The following is a 17,937-nucleotide window of genomic DNA, read 5'->3' as shown; positions in this document are numbered from 1 at the left end:
TCCTCGACTGGTTACAGAGGTGTTGTGGTCAAGTTTATAGTTTGAACACCGATAGTGTGAATACGACTTTAACACAAGAATGCGTCCGAGGTCCGCTGTGGAGAGATGGGTTAGTATTAAGACACTTTATTTATATAATTTCTGAATGAAAATTACCAGGTTGAACTGCTATGGTTCTTGGATGACGCTACTGGTCCTTAAAATCTTAATAAAAACTTTTCAGTAGTTAAAAACTTTATATATTGAAGACCAACATTATAATATATTATAACAAATATTATACCTTACACTACCAGTCAGAAGTTTTTGAACAGTAAGATTTTTTGAGCTCCTCAAGCCTGCATTTATTTGATCCAAAGTACAGCAAAAACTGTGACATTTTGACATATTTTTATATTTAAAATAACTGCTTTCTATTAAAATGTTATTTATTCCTGTGATCAAAGCTACATTTTCAGCATTTACTAGTCTTCAGTGTCACTTGATCCTTCAGAAATCATTCTAATATGCTGATTTTCTGTTCAAGAAACATTTGTATTATTATTATTAATATATAAAACAGTTGAGTAAATCTTTTCAGGATTCATTGATGAATAGAAAGATCCGAAGATCAGCATTTATCTGAAATAAAAAGATTTTGTAGCATTATACACTATACCATTCAAAAGCTTGGAGTCAGTATAATTTTTTGAATTATAGAAATTAATATTTTTATTTAGCAAGGAAGCTTTAAATTGATAAAAAGTGATGATAAAAACCTTTATAATGTTACAAAATATTTCTGTTTCAGATAAATGCTGTTCTTCTGAACTTTCGATTCATCAAAGAAACCTGACAAAATTCTACTTAGCTGTTTTTAACATAATAATAATAAATGTTTTTTGACCAGCAAATCAGAAAATTAGAATGATTTCTGAAGGATCATGTGACTGGAGTAATGACACTAAAAATTCAGCTTTAAAATCACAGGAATAAATTAAATTTTAAAATATATCTAAATAGAAAACAGCTATTTTAAATAGTAAAAATATTTCAAAATTTTACTATTTTTGCTGTACTTGGATCAAATAAATGCAGGCTTGGTGAGCAGAAGAGACTTCTTTAAAAACATTAGAAATCTTGCTGTTCAAAAACCTTTGACTGGTAGTGTATATAATACTTTAAAAATGACAAAGCAAACCAAACCAATACTGTATTTTGAAAAAGGCTGTTTACTAAAAAATATTATATTGGTTACATTCAGGCGTCACCTTCCGCACAGATGCCTCAAATCTCAAGCCATATAGATCTGAGGCCTATAACACAAGGGCTCACCATTGTCCCCAGAGCTAAGAGTGCTTCTCGGATTTCCACAGGCGATTTCTCAAGAAGGAAAACACTCAAGTCTGATTCTGGTATGGTCTGTGCTGTTAATTATCTTGGTAATAATGGAAAAGCATGTTGTTGAGGAGATTTTCTGTTTTATTTGCAGCCTCCTCTGTGCAGTCAGTGGCAGATGAGAATCTTTCGTTGGGAGACATTGAGAACCTACTCTTGGAAAGAGTCAAGGACAAAAAAGAGGACTTGAAGGCTGCCTTTGAAGCCTTTGACCAGGAAGGCAACAAAACTGTCACCAAAGGAGAGTTCAGACGTGTAATCGAGGGGTTTCTTGTTCCACTCACTGAAACTCAGTTTGAGGGTCTGTTGGAAAAGGTGTGTTCATTTATAATTACAACAGTCACCCACCGCTTCAGTGCACTTACTATGTGATTTTGTTGTACTTAAAGGGATAGTTCACCCAAAAATTAAAATTCTGTCATTAATTACTCACCCTCATGTTGTTCCAAACCTGTAAGATATTTTGATAAAATTCAACAGCTTTCTGATCCTGCATAGACAGCAATGCAACTGACATGTTCAAGGCCCAGAAAGGTAGTAAGGACAACGTGAAAATAGTCCATGTGACATTAGTGGTTCAGCCTTAATTTTATGAAGCTACTTGAAAGAAATTGTTAAATAATGTTGTTATTTTTGCTTTCTTTGGGCAAAAAAAGTATTCTTGTAGCTTTTTAAAGTTATGGTTGAACCACTGATGTCTCATAGACTATTTTAACGATGTCCTTACTACCTTTCTGGGCCTTGAACATGTCATTTGCGTTGCTGTCTATGCAGGGTTGGAAAGCTCTTGGATTTTATCAAAAATATCTTGTGTTCTGAAGATGAATAGGTTTGGAACGACATGAGGGTAATTAATTAATGATAAAATTTTTATTTTTGGGTGAACTATCCCTTTAAGCAGTGAATTTTTTTCCCTATTACATGTTTAATATTTTCACTCATTTCAACTTCATTTAAATATTTTTATTAGATTGCCTTGACAGAAAATGGAACAATTTCTTACATGGAGTTTCTCAGAAGATACTGCAAGGTTACATCTGCAGTAAGCAGGTAATGTATGCTTTAGTAGATGTTTTCACAATTATTATATTTCCTTAATTAATACACTCCATTTCAAGTTTAAAACAGGAAACTATGGCACATTAAAATCTTTTGTAACATTACAAATGTTTGTATTTACTGTCAGTCTTCAGCAATTTAACGTATCCTTGCTGAATAAAAGTATTATTTTTTTTAAAAATATATATCTAACTGACCTCAAACTTTCAAACAGTGTATAATATTTCTTTATATATAAAATATATATAATTTCTTAACAGAATCTCATGCAGGAGTGGTTACAGAAATCTGTCACTTGGAGAACTACAATGTCGTCTGAAAGATAAGGTGACTCTCCATAGCATAGTATGAATTTAAATTTAACAGACAGTGCCTTGCAAAAGGATTCATACCCCTTTATTTTTTTCACGTTTTATGTTGCAGCTTTATGCTGAACTTCTTTAAATTACTTTTTTTTACATCAGTCTACACTCCATACACTACAATGAGAAAGCACAAATCAGGTTTGTGCTAACTTTACAAATTTATTAGAAATAAAAAATTGAAATTATTCTATTGCATAAGTATTCATACCTTTAACTGGAACAGTTGAAATTTAGCTATGATTTGGAAAGGCACACACCTCTCAATAAAAGCTGAAACATTGAGACAACAGCTGAAAATGCATATCAGAGGAAAAAAACAAGCTCTGAGGTCAAAAGAACTGCCTGTAGAGCTCAGAGACAGGATTGCATTAAGCCACATTTCTTGGGAGGAGTTCCGAAAAAATCACTGCATTGAAAGTTCATTATCCATAATGAAAGACATTTGGAACATCTAGGACTCTTCCTAGAGCTGGCCTCCTGGCCAAACTGAGCAATTGACTTGGCTAGAGCGGTGACCAAGAAGCTGATGGTCACTCTAGTTGAGCTCCATGATCATATGTGGAGATAGGAGAAACTTACAGAAGGACAAACATCACTGCAACACTTCACCGATCTGGGCTTTTTCTCCTCAGTGTAGACACAATTTGTAAAAAAGCACCTAAAGAACTTTCAGACTGTGAGAAATGAGATTCTGTGGTCTGATGAACCTCAATTCCAAGCATCATGTTTGAAGGAAACCAGGTACTGCTCATCACCTACAAAATACTATCCCAAAAGTGAAGTCTGCTGGTGGTTTTTTCAGCAGCAGGGACTGAGGGACTTGTCAAAGTAGAAGAAAAGCTCAATGCATGAAAATAAAAGTGTAAAGGTGCTTCAACTAAGTAATGAGTTAAGGGTATGAATACTTATGCAATGTTCTTATTTCAGTGCTTTATTTTTAAGAAATTTGCAAAGTTGTCACAAATCAGTGTTTTTATATGTGTGGAGTGTAGATTGATGTGGAAAAAAAGTTATTTAAAGCAGTTTGACAAGGCAGCAACATAACAAATCGTGAAAAAATGAAGGGGTATACTTTCGCAAGGCACTGTAAATATTTACCTGTTGATGTTAGTGTGTAATATCCATGATTCTCATCATTTCAGATTGGACGCAATTTGAAAAACATCACCAGGGCTTTTCAGCTGTTTGACTACAACAGTGATGGGCAGATACAGCAACTTGAGCTGCGCAAAGTCCTAGAGGGATACTGCTTTCCCATGAGTCAGCTGGAATTCCACAGGTCCCGGTTTTTCCACATAAAGGAACTCTTCTAATATTGTTTTTCCCAGAATTCTAAGTGTTTTGTGTGTATGTCTTTTCTTTTAGACTATGGTCGCATTACAGTGTGAATAATTCTGACACAATATCTTACAAGGAGTTTCTTGAGAAGCTTGGTGTTGACTCTGAAAACTATAGAAAAATTGCACCAGATTCTATACAACTGGGTAAAATTATTTGAAATAAATTATGCAATTTTGCCATCAGAATGCATAATAATAAATCACTTGAATCAGAATAAAATATACTCTGATTTAAACCTGCTTTCAGCACTGAATTGGGACGTCAGAAGTCCTACAACAAGACCTAAAAGTAAAACAAGTGAAAGGGCTTTCTCAAGCAAATCCAAGGACAACTTAGATGAAGTCCAGACCAGGTTTTTAAGCAAAGTAAGTATCACAGAGATAATTTTTAATCTAAAACATAGGGGAATTATATTGAAATTGGTTTTCTGTTTTGAATTACAGATGATGAAGAATCATAGCCTTGTTGAAAAAGCTCTGCAGGCATTTGACCTCACAGACAGTGGGTTTGTCTCTCAAGAGGATCTTAGATCTGTCCTCAGTAATTTTCTCTTCCCCATGGATGATAATATCTTCAGGGAGTTACTGAACAGGTATGAGATATTAACATAATGTTTATCTACCTCACTGAATGCAATTCATCTATTGTTTATTGTCACAGATTTGGAGTGAACAGCACAGAGTCTGTGCAATGGAGAATATTTCTTGGATTGTTCAAAGACGACATGCCTATTCAGTAAGTTGGCCATAAAGTTATTGTTTGTTTCCTATAAATCAATATTATGTTGACCCACTGTTATAATATGTTTAGGGATTTTGAACATGTCTCAATCAGGAAAGATTCTGTTCCAGCAACTCCAGACACATGCAGTATTGAAGCAATTCTACTAAAACTACGACAACATGTTTCTGATAATCAGCCTCTTCTAGAAGCCTTTCTGGACTTTGATAAGGTATGTTTTGAGATTTAGAAAAAACTTGATAAAAAGTTAACTTCAAACTTCAAATCACAGCTATTCATAATAATAATAATAAAAAAAATAATTGTTTTTGCAGAACAGAACAGGGTTTGTCAGTAGAGATGAACTACGCAGGGCTCTGGAAAACCTAAACTTCCATCTGACCGATGAGCAGTTCACTGCTCTTGCTGATGTCTTGGATGTGGAACGTGCAGATGCCGTAAATTACCAACAATTCCTGGACTTCCTCCATCACCAAAGACCAATTGTGGTATTATTACCTTTGCAGTACTGTAATATCCATGGTCACATTTTACCTTAAAAAGGATAAAAATGAAAAAAAAAAGAAACATTACAAGAAATAGATAAAGTTTATTATTTGGACCCTTAAGATTTTTTGCAATGTTACATTACTTTCAGAAAAATCAAGCTCATTTGACCCATTTCTCTTCACTGCAATATATAAATTTTTTAAATTAATTAATTAATTACAAATAAATAAAACATTTACAGATTTCTAAACTCCCATAGATTATACAATAAGTTAATTCAATAAAAAAAAATACAAAACACATTACAATATGTTAAAGTTGTTTATTTATATAAAATATGACTTATTATTTTTTTTCTTGATAGGTTTTGCATATATATGTGACCCTGGACCACAAAATCAGTCTTACCTAGCACAGATATATTTGTAGCAATAGCCAAAAATACATTGTATGGATCAAAATGATCGATTTTTCTTTTATGCCAAAAATCATTAGGATATTAAGTAAAGATCATGTTCCATGAAGATATTTTGTAAATTTCCTACCATAAATATATAAAAACTTAATTTTTGATTAGTAATATGCATTGATAGGAAATTCATTTGGACAACTTTAAAGGCGATTTTCTCAGTATTTAGATTTGTTTGCACCCTCAGATTCCAGATATTCAGATTTGTTGTATCTTGGCCAAATATTGTCCTATCCTAACAATACCTATACATCAGTGGAAAGCTTATTTATTCAGCTTTCGGATGATGTATAAATCTAATTTTCAGAAAAACTGACTCTTATGACTGGTTTTGTGGTTCAGGGCCACATAAATGGGTTATTTGCGAATTTAAAATGATTTAACATATAAAATCTGTTTTGTGAATTTATTCTAGGAGACACCAAAGCTCAATAGAAAGGTTTCAGAACGGTTAAACACATTGCCATCCACAGAAACAACAACACAGACTGCTGTAAGTAACCTTTAGACTTTTGGGGGGGGTTGTTTGTTTTTTAGGTTTTATTTTCCACTAATTTTTGTATGAATGAAAATTGTATAATATCCAAGGTACACATTTCTAGTAATTGTGCAGTTAATTCTCATATTGTATTTTCAGAAAGTTTTGGAATATCTGTCCTCTCCCCTAATTTGTCACTACTGAAACACAGTAATATATAATTTAATAATAAGGATTATATTGACCTATTAAGATTTTGCTTACATCTTCCTTGTAAATATATATATATATATATATATATATATATATATATATATATATATATATATATATATATATATATTTTTTTTTTTTTTTTTTTTTTTCTATTTTATTAAAAAAGTTTTCAGAGGTAAATCAATAACAAATAACAATTTTAACAATATTTCAAGTGTGATTTATGAGATTTGTTGTATTTTGAATCCAATTTTTCTTTGTAAAAGGCAAAAAGTTGATCATACTGATTTCAAAGTTACGGATTCATTAGTTTGACTAACTAAACACTATCATAACATCTTAGTTGATATTCAGTATACTTTTTTTGACAAAGCATCCCATGTTTCGGTTGTGATAGCACATTTTTAGTAGTAGTTTTGGTAGCACATCACATTACAGAATTTTAACCCACATACTAAAACACTACTAAAACTACTAAAAAGCCACCATAAAGCCACCTCCCAATTGAAAGTACCCACTAAATGATGATTCTATATATGTTAAGCTAACTGATATTTAAAATATTATTTATTATTTCAATAGATAATAAAAGGATCTTAGTAAACAATTAAAATTTGAATACCTTACAGCTTTTTAAATGTGTTTTTTGGTTGTGCGACAGCAGTTTACACCAATTCTGTTGAATGGCCCATATTAAGCTGCAAAATGAATCACTGATATATCTAAGATTGATAAAAATATGTCTATGAATCACTTAACAGTCCTAGTTCTATCACACACGTGATTTTGTGTCTCTACAGGTGGAAGAGATTCTGAAGGAGAAGCTCTTTGAGAACTATGACATTCTGATCGAATCTATCACCAACACAACCCAAAACCAGAGTGACACCATCCCCCCAGAAGACCTTAGGAGACTGATCCGACAACATGGACTACCGCTGTCTGAGCGCCACTTCAGCAAGTGAGTCTCATTTTTCTGTTCTCAGCCTGATCTCTGGATACTGACTAATTCCCCTTGTTTGCTCTCAAAGGCTTTGTGAACCATTTTTAGAGGGTGGAAATGTGAACTACAAGCTGTTTTTAAAGAGCTTAGGTGTTCCAGAGACAATTGAGGGCCGTCTCCGTATCATTGAGAGGTTTGTGTTATCAATAAAACGATATGTAGCACTCAGACATGATGAGGAATCACATAATGAATGTTTTTTGTTCAAATACAGGGAGGAAAAGGCACACGAGGCCTCCATGTTGAACATAAAAGCACAAGCAGTAAAAGATGTTGTCTTGAGGAAACTCAAAGACAGGCTTCAGAGGCGTGGGATGTCCTTACAGGACTATCTGATGTGCAAAAGAAAAAGCATGGCAGTAGTGCTCACTCTGAGAGATTTCTGTAAGGTATGGTTTAAGATCAGGTCAGAAAGTCTTCATGTAAATTGAGTTATTTATATTTTCATTGATTGATGTCGCTCTTGCTTTTAGATTCTGGATGATTGTGGTATTTTCCTGGAAGGATCCCAGTTTCAGCTGCTTATTGAGTCTCTTGGTTTTAATTTGGGTTCGATTTCTGTCAATGACTTTGTGGCCAAATATGAAGGTTTGATTTTTCACAACAAACAGTCATTTTCTTAACATAAACATATGGTACAAAACATAACTTATCTAATTTCTCTTCAACACAGAAGTAACAACACCAGAAAAAGACAAAGATAGACAGACAAAAAATGTACAAACTCCAACTCTTTTAACTGCAGAGGACTGTCTGGGTCAGCTTAAAAAGAGGATCAAGGAATATCATGGGGTATCAAAGCAACAGATTATTTTACTTATTTACTAATTTACCACTAAAAAGTGTCTAAATACATCGTAGGCCACTATATCTATACACTACCAGTCAAAAGTTTTTGAACAGTAAGATTTTTAATATTGATTTTTTTTTAAAAACAGTCTCTTCTGCTTATCAAGCTTGCATTTATTTGATCCAAAGTACAGCAAAAACAGTAAAATATTGAAATAATTTTACTATTTAAAATAACTGCTTTTGATTTGAATATACTTAAAAAAAAGTAATTTATTCCTGTGATCAAAGCTAAATTTTCAGCATCATTATTCCAGTCTTCAGTGTCACACGATCCTTCAGAAATCATTCTAATATGCTGATTTGCTGTTCAAGAATCATTTTATTTTTATTATTATTGATGTTTAAAACAGTTGAGTATATTCTTTCAGGATCATTTGATGAATAGAAAGATCCAAAGATCAGCATTTATCAGAAATAAAAAGCTTTTGTAACATTATACACTATACCATTCAAAAGTTCATGTAAATTAATACTTTTATTTAGCAAGGATGCTTTAAATTGATCAAAAGTGATGACGAAGACATTTATAATGTTATAAAAGATTTCTATTTCAGATAAAAGCTGTTTTCTGACCTTTCTATTCATCAAAGTAACCTAAAAAAAAATTCTACTTAGCTGTGTTTTTGAGCAGCAAATCAAAATATTAGAATGATTTCTGAAGGATCATGTGACTGGAGTAATGATGCTAAAAATTCAGCTTTGAAATCACAGGTAAATTACATTTAAAATATATTCAAATAGAAAACATTTATTTTAAATAGTAAAAATATTTAAAAATTATACTGTTTTTACTGTACTTTGGATCAAATAACATTAAGCAACATTAAAAATCTTACTGTTCAAAAACTTTTGACTGGTAGTGTATTAGTCCATCTTATGGTATCAATAAATATTGCATTTTTAAATGCTTAAAAGCTATACACGTGGCAGAATATGTCCTACTGCTTCAAACATCTTTACCTCACTCTTGTTTGCAGGATGCTCTGACCGCTTTCCGTCTCATGGACAAGAACCGAGACGGTGTAGTTAATCGGATTGATTTCAGAGCTCTGTTTGACAGCCTGATGTTTGTAACGCAAGATAAGGAGTATCAGAGATTGCTTGACCTCTTGGGCCTTACGCCTGGCGGCACACTCAACTACGCAGAGTTCTACAACAAAGTTCTCTCTAGCAGCAAGATGAAATCACAGCATCTTGATAACACTTCGTAATAACCATTTACTTCTCTGGAATTCATAGTTATCTTTATCTTAGTATTTTTTTTTATAAAATAAGTCTTTTTTTTTTCTCAGAAAAGACGGATTTCTTGAAATTGCATGTGACCAAGTTCATGACTACTTAGCAGCTATTGCACAGAAAAGACCTTCAGAGCTCTCAAAGGTAATCTACATCCAGTCTGGTGATTAAAAAAGCACTTTTTGATGCATATTTTTATAAACGTACACTGACACCTAGTGACCTGGATGTAGCGTAATGCAAAAATACGGCTTTTAGTTACCAATATTGGAGTAAAAATGCATTATTAGCAGGCAGTTTATGTTTCTAGAAAGACAAACTGAGTAGTATTCAACTGATCATGTGATCTCAAAATGGCGGCTGCCATTAATTAATTAAACTATTTACTTAACAATTGTGTTGACAGGCTTTTTGTCAGTTGGGTGACGATGTTAAAAGCATCATGACCAAAAACGGTCTGAAACAGCTACTTTTTAAATACTACATGCCCATCACACCAAATGAGTTTGAAAAACTGTGGTGCAGGTAAGCAACTGAATTTCATTCACAGTAAATTTCACTTTAATGACTGTATGTGTTCCTCAATGCATTCGATTGCTGATTCAGAATCATTATTAGCATGGCATTAAAGAGAAAATGAAAATTCTGTCATTAATTACTCACCTTCATGTTATTCCAAATCTGTGAGAACTGTATTCCTTTACAGAACATAAATTAAGATATTTTTGATGAAATCTGAGAGCTTTCTGAAACAGAAGAGAAGAAATTGTTGAATAAAGTTGTTTTTGGGGGGGTGGGGGGGTGTTTCACACACAAAAAGTTTTCTTGTAGCTTCGTAACATTATGGTTGAACCACTGATGTCACATGGACTATTTTATCGATGTCCTTACTACCTTTCTGGGTCTTGAACATAGTAGACGCATTTCTATCTATGGAGGGTCAGAAAGCTCCTGGATTTTATTAAAAATATCTTAATTTGAGTTCCGAAGATGAACAAAGGTCTTATGGGTTTGGAACGACATAAGGGTGAGTAATTAATGACTGAATTTTCAATTTTGGGTGAACTATTTCTTTAACTAAAACATATCTCTGGCAAACAAATGTCTGATATCTGCTATAGATAAAACTAAAAAACGATTTTTTCACAGATATGATGAAGAAGGGAATGGCTTTGTCACATGGACAGAGTTTTTAAGAAAGCTTCAGATCACATTAGATGAAGACAACCAATCAGACGCTATACAAGAACACCTCCCAGACAGGGGAATTTCCACACCTAACCTGGAAGTTATACTACAAAATCTTAGGTGAAAATGATCTCTGTATCAAATGACAAATGTAATAGTGGTGAAAATGTTCTCCTTAAAGATATAGTGTTGCATAAAACTATCTGTGTTTGAAGGAAGTGGATCGAGAGAGACTTTGAGAGTGTGAGTGGAAGCCTTGTGGTTCTGGATAAAAACAAAGATGGTCACGTGACCATGATGGACCTGCTTTCTCTCTTGCACAGACATGGCTTTCGACTAACAGAACAACAGCTCACACATCTACTGAACCTGTAACTCTTCATATTAGACATGTTCATTAATTTACTCAAATTATGGTAAATGTTGTGAGGTAACACATTGTTTTTTTTTTTTTTTTTTCAGGCTTGGCTTTGATGGCAGTCTGAAGGAGCTGCCATACCTTGATTTCCTAAAGCATCTCGCTGGATCTCAAGTTTCCAGTGGGTCTGCAGTCGAGCCTCCTCAAGGTCTGCCTGTGGGTTCTCCAGAACCTGAGGAGGATGTAGAGGAGCTCAGCCCAGAGAGAGCCATACAGAGAGTCAAGGAGCTGGTTACTGCTTCTTCAGATACTCTCTACAAGGTACAGTTTTTTTTAATCAAATGTAAATTTGTGTCACAGTGACATCTTCTTGGTTAAATAAACATTACTTACACTATCAGGAAAAACATTAACAATGTAATCAATATTCTCTTCATTAAAGCCAAGTTAGTGTTTTTAAGTATTTTACATTTATTCCAAAGTAATAACTCAAGGCAGTAACAATTTAAACAATATGTTTTATTTGTGAATTTATGTTTCAGTTTTTCTTTTTAATAGTTACTTTTTAACTATTTTTGAATTTTTCGGATTATCAGTCATCAAAGCTTGGTAAATATTGATCACAGACATGGAAATTTCGTTTAAATTTCACCAAGCTGATTACTCTCACAGATCATGTTTTTGTGCCATTTTAAGTCTTATTTTGACATAAAGTGTTTTTATCTAAATGTGTGAGCTGTTTACTTACTTGATTAGTCTTCCCATTTAAGGATTAGTTTCCATTATTTTGTTTTCGCAAGTGACAACGGTGTACCAGTTCTAACACCATGGCAAAAGTTCAACCAAAGCATGCTAACTGTTCTGTCTTTGGCTGCACAGATGAGCACAGAACACTATTTAGAGTCCCAGCCTCAGAGGAGACAAGAGAGCAGTGGATTTATTGATTTATTTACTGTATATAACGCTACTGCCACACAGATCTAATATAAACATGCAATTTATTTAGCTATTTACCTTCACAGACATAACAGACTTTTTTTGTAACTCATTTGTGTTTTTAGCATAAACTTATTTGACAGTTTAAGCGCAATAAGACATGAAAGAGAACTTAGTTTAGTACTCACATGCTGTGTTAGCAGAGTATCTGAGGTATGAGATCATTTGCATTTAAAGAGTCATGCACGAACACAGCAAGTTTCTTTAGTCTTCTAATTAGTCTTCCCATTAAAGGATTAGTTTAGTTCTAGAACAAAAACTTAAAGATAATTTACTCACCCCCTTGTCATCCAGGGTAATCATGTCTTTCTTTCTTCAGTCGTAAAGAAATGAAGTTTTTTAAGGAAAACATTTCAGGAATTTTCCCCATATAGTAAACTTCTATAGTGCCTGCGAGTTTGAACTTCCAAAATGCAGTTAAAATGCAGCTTCAAAGGGCTCTAAACGATCCCAGTTGAGGAAGCAGGGTCTTATCTAGAGAAACGATGGGTTATTTTTTTTAAAAACAATTTACAATTTATACACTTTTTACCTCAAATGCTCGTTTTGCCTAGCTCGGCTTTGCGCATGCATACTCTGGTCTCCGGTTCAATACAGTTAGGGTATGTCGAAAAACTCCCTTCTCATTTTCTCCTCCAACTTTAAAACCGCCCTACATTGCTGTTTTACCTTTTTTTGTAATAGGCGTTTGACTGTTTTTGCAAGTTCACTTTGTAAACAGTGGGTCAGTACTTCTGTAGCAATGTAGGACATTTTTAAAGTTGGAGGAGAAAATGAGATGAGAGTATCCTAACTGTACTGAACCGGAGTGCACAGAGTACGCATGTGCATCACAGAGCTAGACAAGATGAGCATGAGGTTAAAAAGTGTATAAATTGTAAAAAAATTTTAGAAAATAACCAATCGTTTTGCTAGATAAGACTCTTCTTCTTCGGCTTTCAAGTTCAAATTCGCAGGCACCATAAAAGTCCACTATATGGGGAAAATTCCTGAAATGTTTTCCTCAAAAAACAATTTCTTTACAACTGAAGAAAGAAAGGCATGAACATCTTGGATGACAAGGGGTGAGTAAATTATGTGTTCATTTTTGTTCTGGAAGTGAACTAATCCTTTAACACTATTATATTGTTCATTCAGACTGATTTACAAAAGCAAAACGCACGAAAACACGAGGCAGGATTTATCACATGAACCAATCATAGCTGAACATATCCAGTTATATCCAATCATATCGGATATCTATTCATAATTATAGCCAATCATACACTGGACTCCTGCTGTAATGTTACCTGCTGTCGTTCCAACCTCAAACTGCTGTTGTGCTTTGCTTTTCTAGGCCTTCTCTGCATTTGATAAGACTGGAGATGGTGTGATATCACAAACAGAGTTTCGGCAAGTGCTGGACCATTTCTGCATGCGTCTCTCAGATGTACAGTTCAGGAAGTTGCTGTCTGAGCTGAGAATAAACGAAGGAGAGGAGATTATGGTTGACTGGAAGGAATTCCTCCAAGTGTTCAACCTCCACAAACAAGAGGTCAATAATTTTTAATGGTTGAGTTTTAATGTGCACAATATCAATATCAGAATGGTCGTAGCTGCATATGGTGTATAATAAAATGCTATTTATTTCTTTAACTCTAACAGACAGCCGATGAATGGCTGAAGAAAATCCATAAGATGCGTTTTCCTAATCAACCCCGACCTTTAGTCACCAGTGACATTTTGAGGCGGGTACAGGAGGTTGTGTCAGCCCGCATGTACACTATAACAAAGGAGATGGTAGATCTTGACTACGCCAATATAAACACCATCTCCAAAATGGATTTTAAGACCATTTGTGATCGTCACTTCATGAGGCTCACCGACGAACAGGTAATTTCCAGAACAAAAAAGAACAAGCTTCCTTTAAGGTGACATATCATGGAAATCTGACTTTTTCTGTGTTTAAGTGCTATAATTGGGTCCCTGGTGCATCTACCAACCCAGAAAATGTAAAAGAGGACAATCCAGTAACTTTGTTTTGCTAAGCCTTTTTCTGCAAGCGTGTGAAAAAACGAGCTTCCCCTGTGACGTAGGTAGGGGATCTTATTATAATATTACCGCTCCTTAATCTGCACGTTTCCATCCACGGCGCCGTTATTTTGTTTTCGCAAGCGACAACGGTGTATCAGTTCTAACGCAATAGCAAAAGTTTGAGCAAAGCATGCTAATTGTTCTGTCATTGGTTGCGCAGATGAGCACAGAACACTATTTAGAGTCCCAGCCTCAGAGGAGACAAGAGAGCAGCGGATTTATTGATTTATTTACTGTATATTACGCTACTGCCACACAGATCTAATATAAACATGTAATTTATTTCACTATTTACCTTCACAGACATAACAGACTTTTTTGTAACTCATTTGTGTTTTTATCATAAACTTGTGTGTATTTTTACAGTTTAAGCGCAATAAGACATGAAAGAGAACTTAGTAGAGTTTAGTACTCACATGCCGTGTTAGCAGAGTATCTGAGGTATGAGATATAAAGGCAAAGCTTTATTCTGGAAAAGGGAGCGGGGAGCAGCAGCTCATTTGCATTTAAAGAGACATGCATGAACACAGCGTGTTTCTGCTTCCATAAAAAATTATCTGTGGGGTATTTTGAGCTGAAACTTCACAGACACATTCTGGGGACACCTGAGACTTTTATTACATCTTGTAAAAGGGGGCATAATAGGTCACCTTTAAAAGTTCCTTCAATAGCTTGAAACACAATCAACTCTTTCAGTTTGAAGACCTGTGGAAAATGCTACCAGTTAATGGCTTTGGAAATCTGGAATATCGAGAATTCCTGAAAAAGTTCAGTGGAGAGCAGCAAGGACTGAAAAAGGATGCTAAATCATTACCAGGTTCAGCAAGATCAACGTTGGAGAGACCAGCATCTCTCAGACGGCCCAAAACAGCACCCTGCGCCTTTAGACGCTCTGCGGTACATTTACTTCATTTGCTAATATTGCTTTTCTTCTTCTCTTTACATTGGATTTTATAAGTGTTTTCAATCTTTTTGTATCCCATCACCCATTTCTACAGTCATCAATCTCAGAGCGGATTCAGAGACCCTCCACAGCAAGCAGAAGGTCCACACCACTACTGAACTGCGAGGATGTGGAGATGAAGGTGCGTCCCAAGATCCAGGACTGTTGGAGGCACATCCAGTGGAGATGCAGGCAGGCAGACCCTGAGAGGACCGGAGAGATAGATGTGGATATATTCCTAGGTATTCTATCATATAAAAAGTCATAAAAAACTAGGGAGTTTTTCAAGTTTGGAAAAGTAATTGAAATTGATAAAATCTAAAAAAAATTATTATGTATAAATGTATATAAGTTCTATTTTATTTTATGTAACTTAATTTATATTGTATATTTATAATATAAAATATTCTGCCCTCATAGAACGTAACTGTGTTCCAATAGACAGATAAATAAAGGACCAAGGCGTTCTTTTCTTGTAATTAACCTTTACTGTAAAACTAAAAATATAGAAAATGCAATATATAAATACACATTACAAAATGACAGTCAATTGTTTGCTCTTAACTACAACCATCTACAATTGTTTAAAAACAGTTCAGAAGTAGGTCAGAATGATTTATAAGCGATTGGGTCTGAATTATGAATTTTAATTTATTAATAAATTACATAATGTAAAAACATTTTATATATATAAATGTATATATGTTCTATTTTTAATATAATTTAGTTTATGATATATACTTATAATATAAAATAGTATGCATAACTTTTAATGATTATTATAAAATTATGTATTTTTTAAACATGGAAAAGTCATTGAATTGTTCTTTATTTTTTCTGAAATTTTATTGTTTTCTGAAAGATTTATTAGCAAATGCGTCTGAATTATAATGATTTTTATATAATTATAGTATTATATATATTATAATATAAAATAATATAATATTTAAATGTATGTAAGTTCTATTTTTTTTTTAATTTAATTAAATTTACATCATCGTAGTATATAAAATTGTTATGAAATTATAATTATTATTTACAAAACTGTTTTTTAAAATGGGAAAATCAAGGAATTCTTTTTTTCTGTATTTCCATTTTTTTCTGAAAGATGTTTTAGCAAATTGGTCTGAATCATAATAATTTTTAAAAAATATAATATAATACAGTAGATTTTTATGTATTTTAATATACTAACATAAAATGATTATAAATTCTGTGTTATAAATTATATAAAATTAATGGACTTTTTTCTGCATAAATTAAACGCTAATCATAATATATTGCAAATGACAATGGAAACATCTCTTATTCCGTTTTTCGTGCAGTAATTGTTGTTTGTCATTTTATGATTGTCACGTTGTTTGATGGTGAATTTAAATTGATGTTGTGCAGAGATACTCCGAAGTCTCCATATTGAGCTGAGTCCACTTGAGTTTGAGCAGCTTGCTGTCAAATACGACATTAAAAACAGCGGACGTCTCTCTTACCCTGACTTCCTGCGGCACTTTGTGCTGATGTTCAGTCCTCAGGTCATCACTTCATCCCACAGACTCAAGCTGCAGCTCCCCAGGACACCAGTGAGTTCAGTCTGCTGAATAGGCCAGTCTAGTTGATGAATTGTAAATATACTTTATTTTCTGACTTCCTCCTTCAGATGAGTCCCGGCCCACTTAGTGGCCAGTGTGTTGAAGCCATGCTGAGAATCTCCAGGCCCATCCAGCTCTTCTGGAGGCAGATGAGGCAAAAATTCATCGCCTTTGACAAAGAGCGCACTGGAAAGATCTCACTGCAGGACTTCAGAAAGGTACAAATCACTGTTTTTACATAAATAACACTTTCAGTTCACGTCCCGTCTTTAATCATGCAACCTTTTGCATGATTTTTTTATTTTAGGTTCTGAGACAGTACAGCGTGAATCTGTCAGAGGAAGAATTCTTTCATTTCACATCTTTTTTTGACAAAAACCTCTCAGGAAAGATATCATACAATGATTTTCTGCGCATTTTCCTTAAATGATTGCAGACTCCTTTGTTTATTAGTTTTGAGTGTCATACTGCACTGCTTTAGCTTTAATAAAAATAAAATAAAGTGATTATTCCAATCTAATCGAATATTTCTAATTGTTTTTATTCATGGGTCAATGATGTGAAACCTACATTTTCTCTCAAATTGCATTTTTTTCAGTTAAAAATAGGTTTAAATGTATAAAAAAAGATGCCATATATATAAAGTACCTCGCCCATGTATGTACTCACTTTAACTTTTCAAAACGCATTAGATATTTGTCATTTTTCTGTTATTCAAAGTGTCAAAATATCATATCAGGACTGTCCAGCAATAACTTTTGTTTTGGAAAGTTATTTTAAATGACCCTAATGTATTCAGATTAATTTTTTTGCACTGATTTTTGCACTGAAGTGTTTTGTAATTTTGTATAAAATTGCAAATCATTAGGGCCCGAGCACCGATGGTGTGAGGACCCTCATGGAATTGCTCCAATTTTATATACATAAATTACAAATAAATTCTGTAATTTATTTATTTATAAATTATTTTTTTTTTTTATTTATTGGATAGTAAAATGTACTTTCAAAACACAAACAATGCTTTTAAGATCACTAATGTTTTGGCAAAAAAAAAAAAAACTACACACTGTTGTTTTTCCAGTAGTACATGACTCCTGCGATTGCAACACTCTGTTTCGCAATAGTAGTACGTTGCCAGATACTATCAGTGCTAATGACTGATGTTTA

The 17,937-nt window shown here is 33.6% G+C and overlaps 1 protein-coding gene across 1 annotated transcript; it reads left to right on the top strand.

The window, feature by feature from the left end:
• Positions 1-79: 79 nt before the first annotated feature.
• Positions 80-17,200, top strand: efcab6 (EF-hand calcium binding domain 6). The gene is made up of 30 exons (XM_073831627.1): positions 80-109; positions 1,244-1,394; positions 1,472-1,692; positions 2,348-2,427; positions 2,697-2,763; positions 3,944-4,080; positions 4,167-4,285; positions 4,389-4,507; positions 4,586-4,734; positions 4,803-4,877; positions 4,977-5,094; positions 5,198-5,371; positions 7,336-7,496; positions 7,567-7,671; positions 7,753-7,927; positions 8,012-8,126; positions 8,212-8,330; positions 9,368-9,597; positions 9,683-9,770; positions 10,033-10,151; positions 10,776-10,934; positions 11,030-11,185; positions 11,277-11,493; positions 13,505-13,702; positions 13,813-14,040; positions 14,938-15,138; positions 15,240-15,426; positions 16,577-16,761; positions 16,839-16,988; positions 17,078-17,200. Exons 1-30 carry the CDS (start codon positions 80-82, stop codon positions 17,198-17,200), a joined length of 4,356 nt encoding a protein of 1,451 aa, XP_073687728.1.
• Positions 17,201-17,937: the final 737 nt, after the last annotated feature.

Source organism: Garra rufa, chromosome 25 (genome assembly GCF_049309525.1).
Source record: "Garra rufa chromosome 25, GarRuf1.0, whole genome shotgun sequence".
Classification (NCBI taxonomy): domain Eukaryota; kingdom Metazoa; phylum Chordata; class Actinopteri; order Cypriniformes; family Cyprinidae; genus Garra; species Garra rufa.
This window is presented reverse-complemented; position numbering and strand designations above follow the sequence as displayed.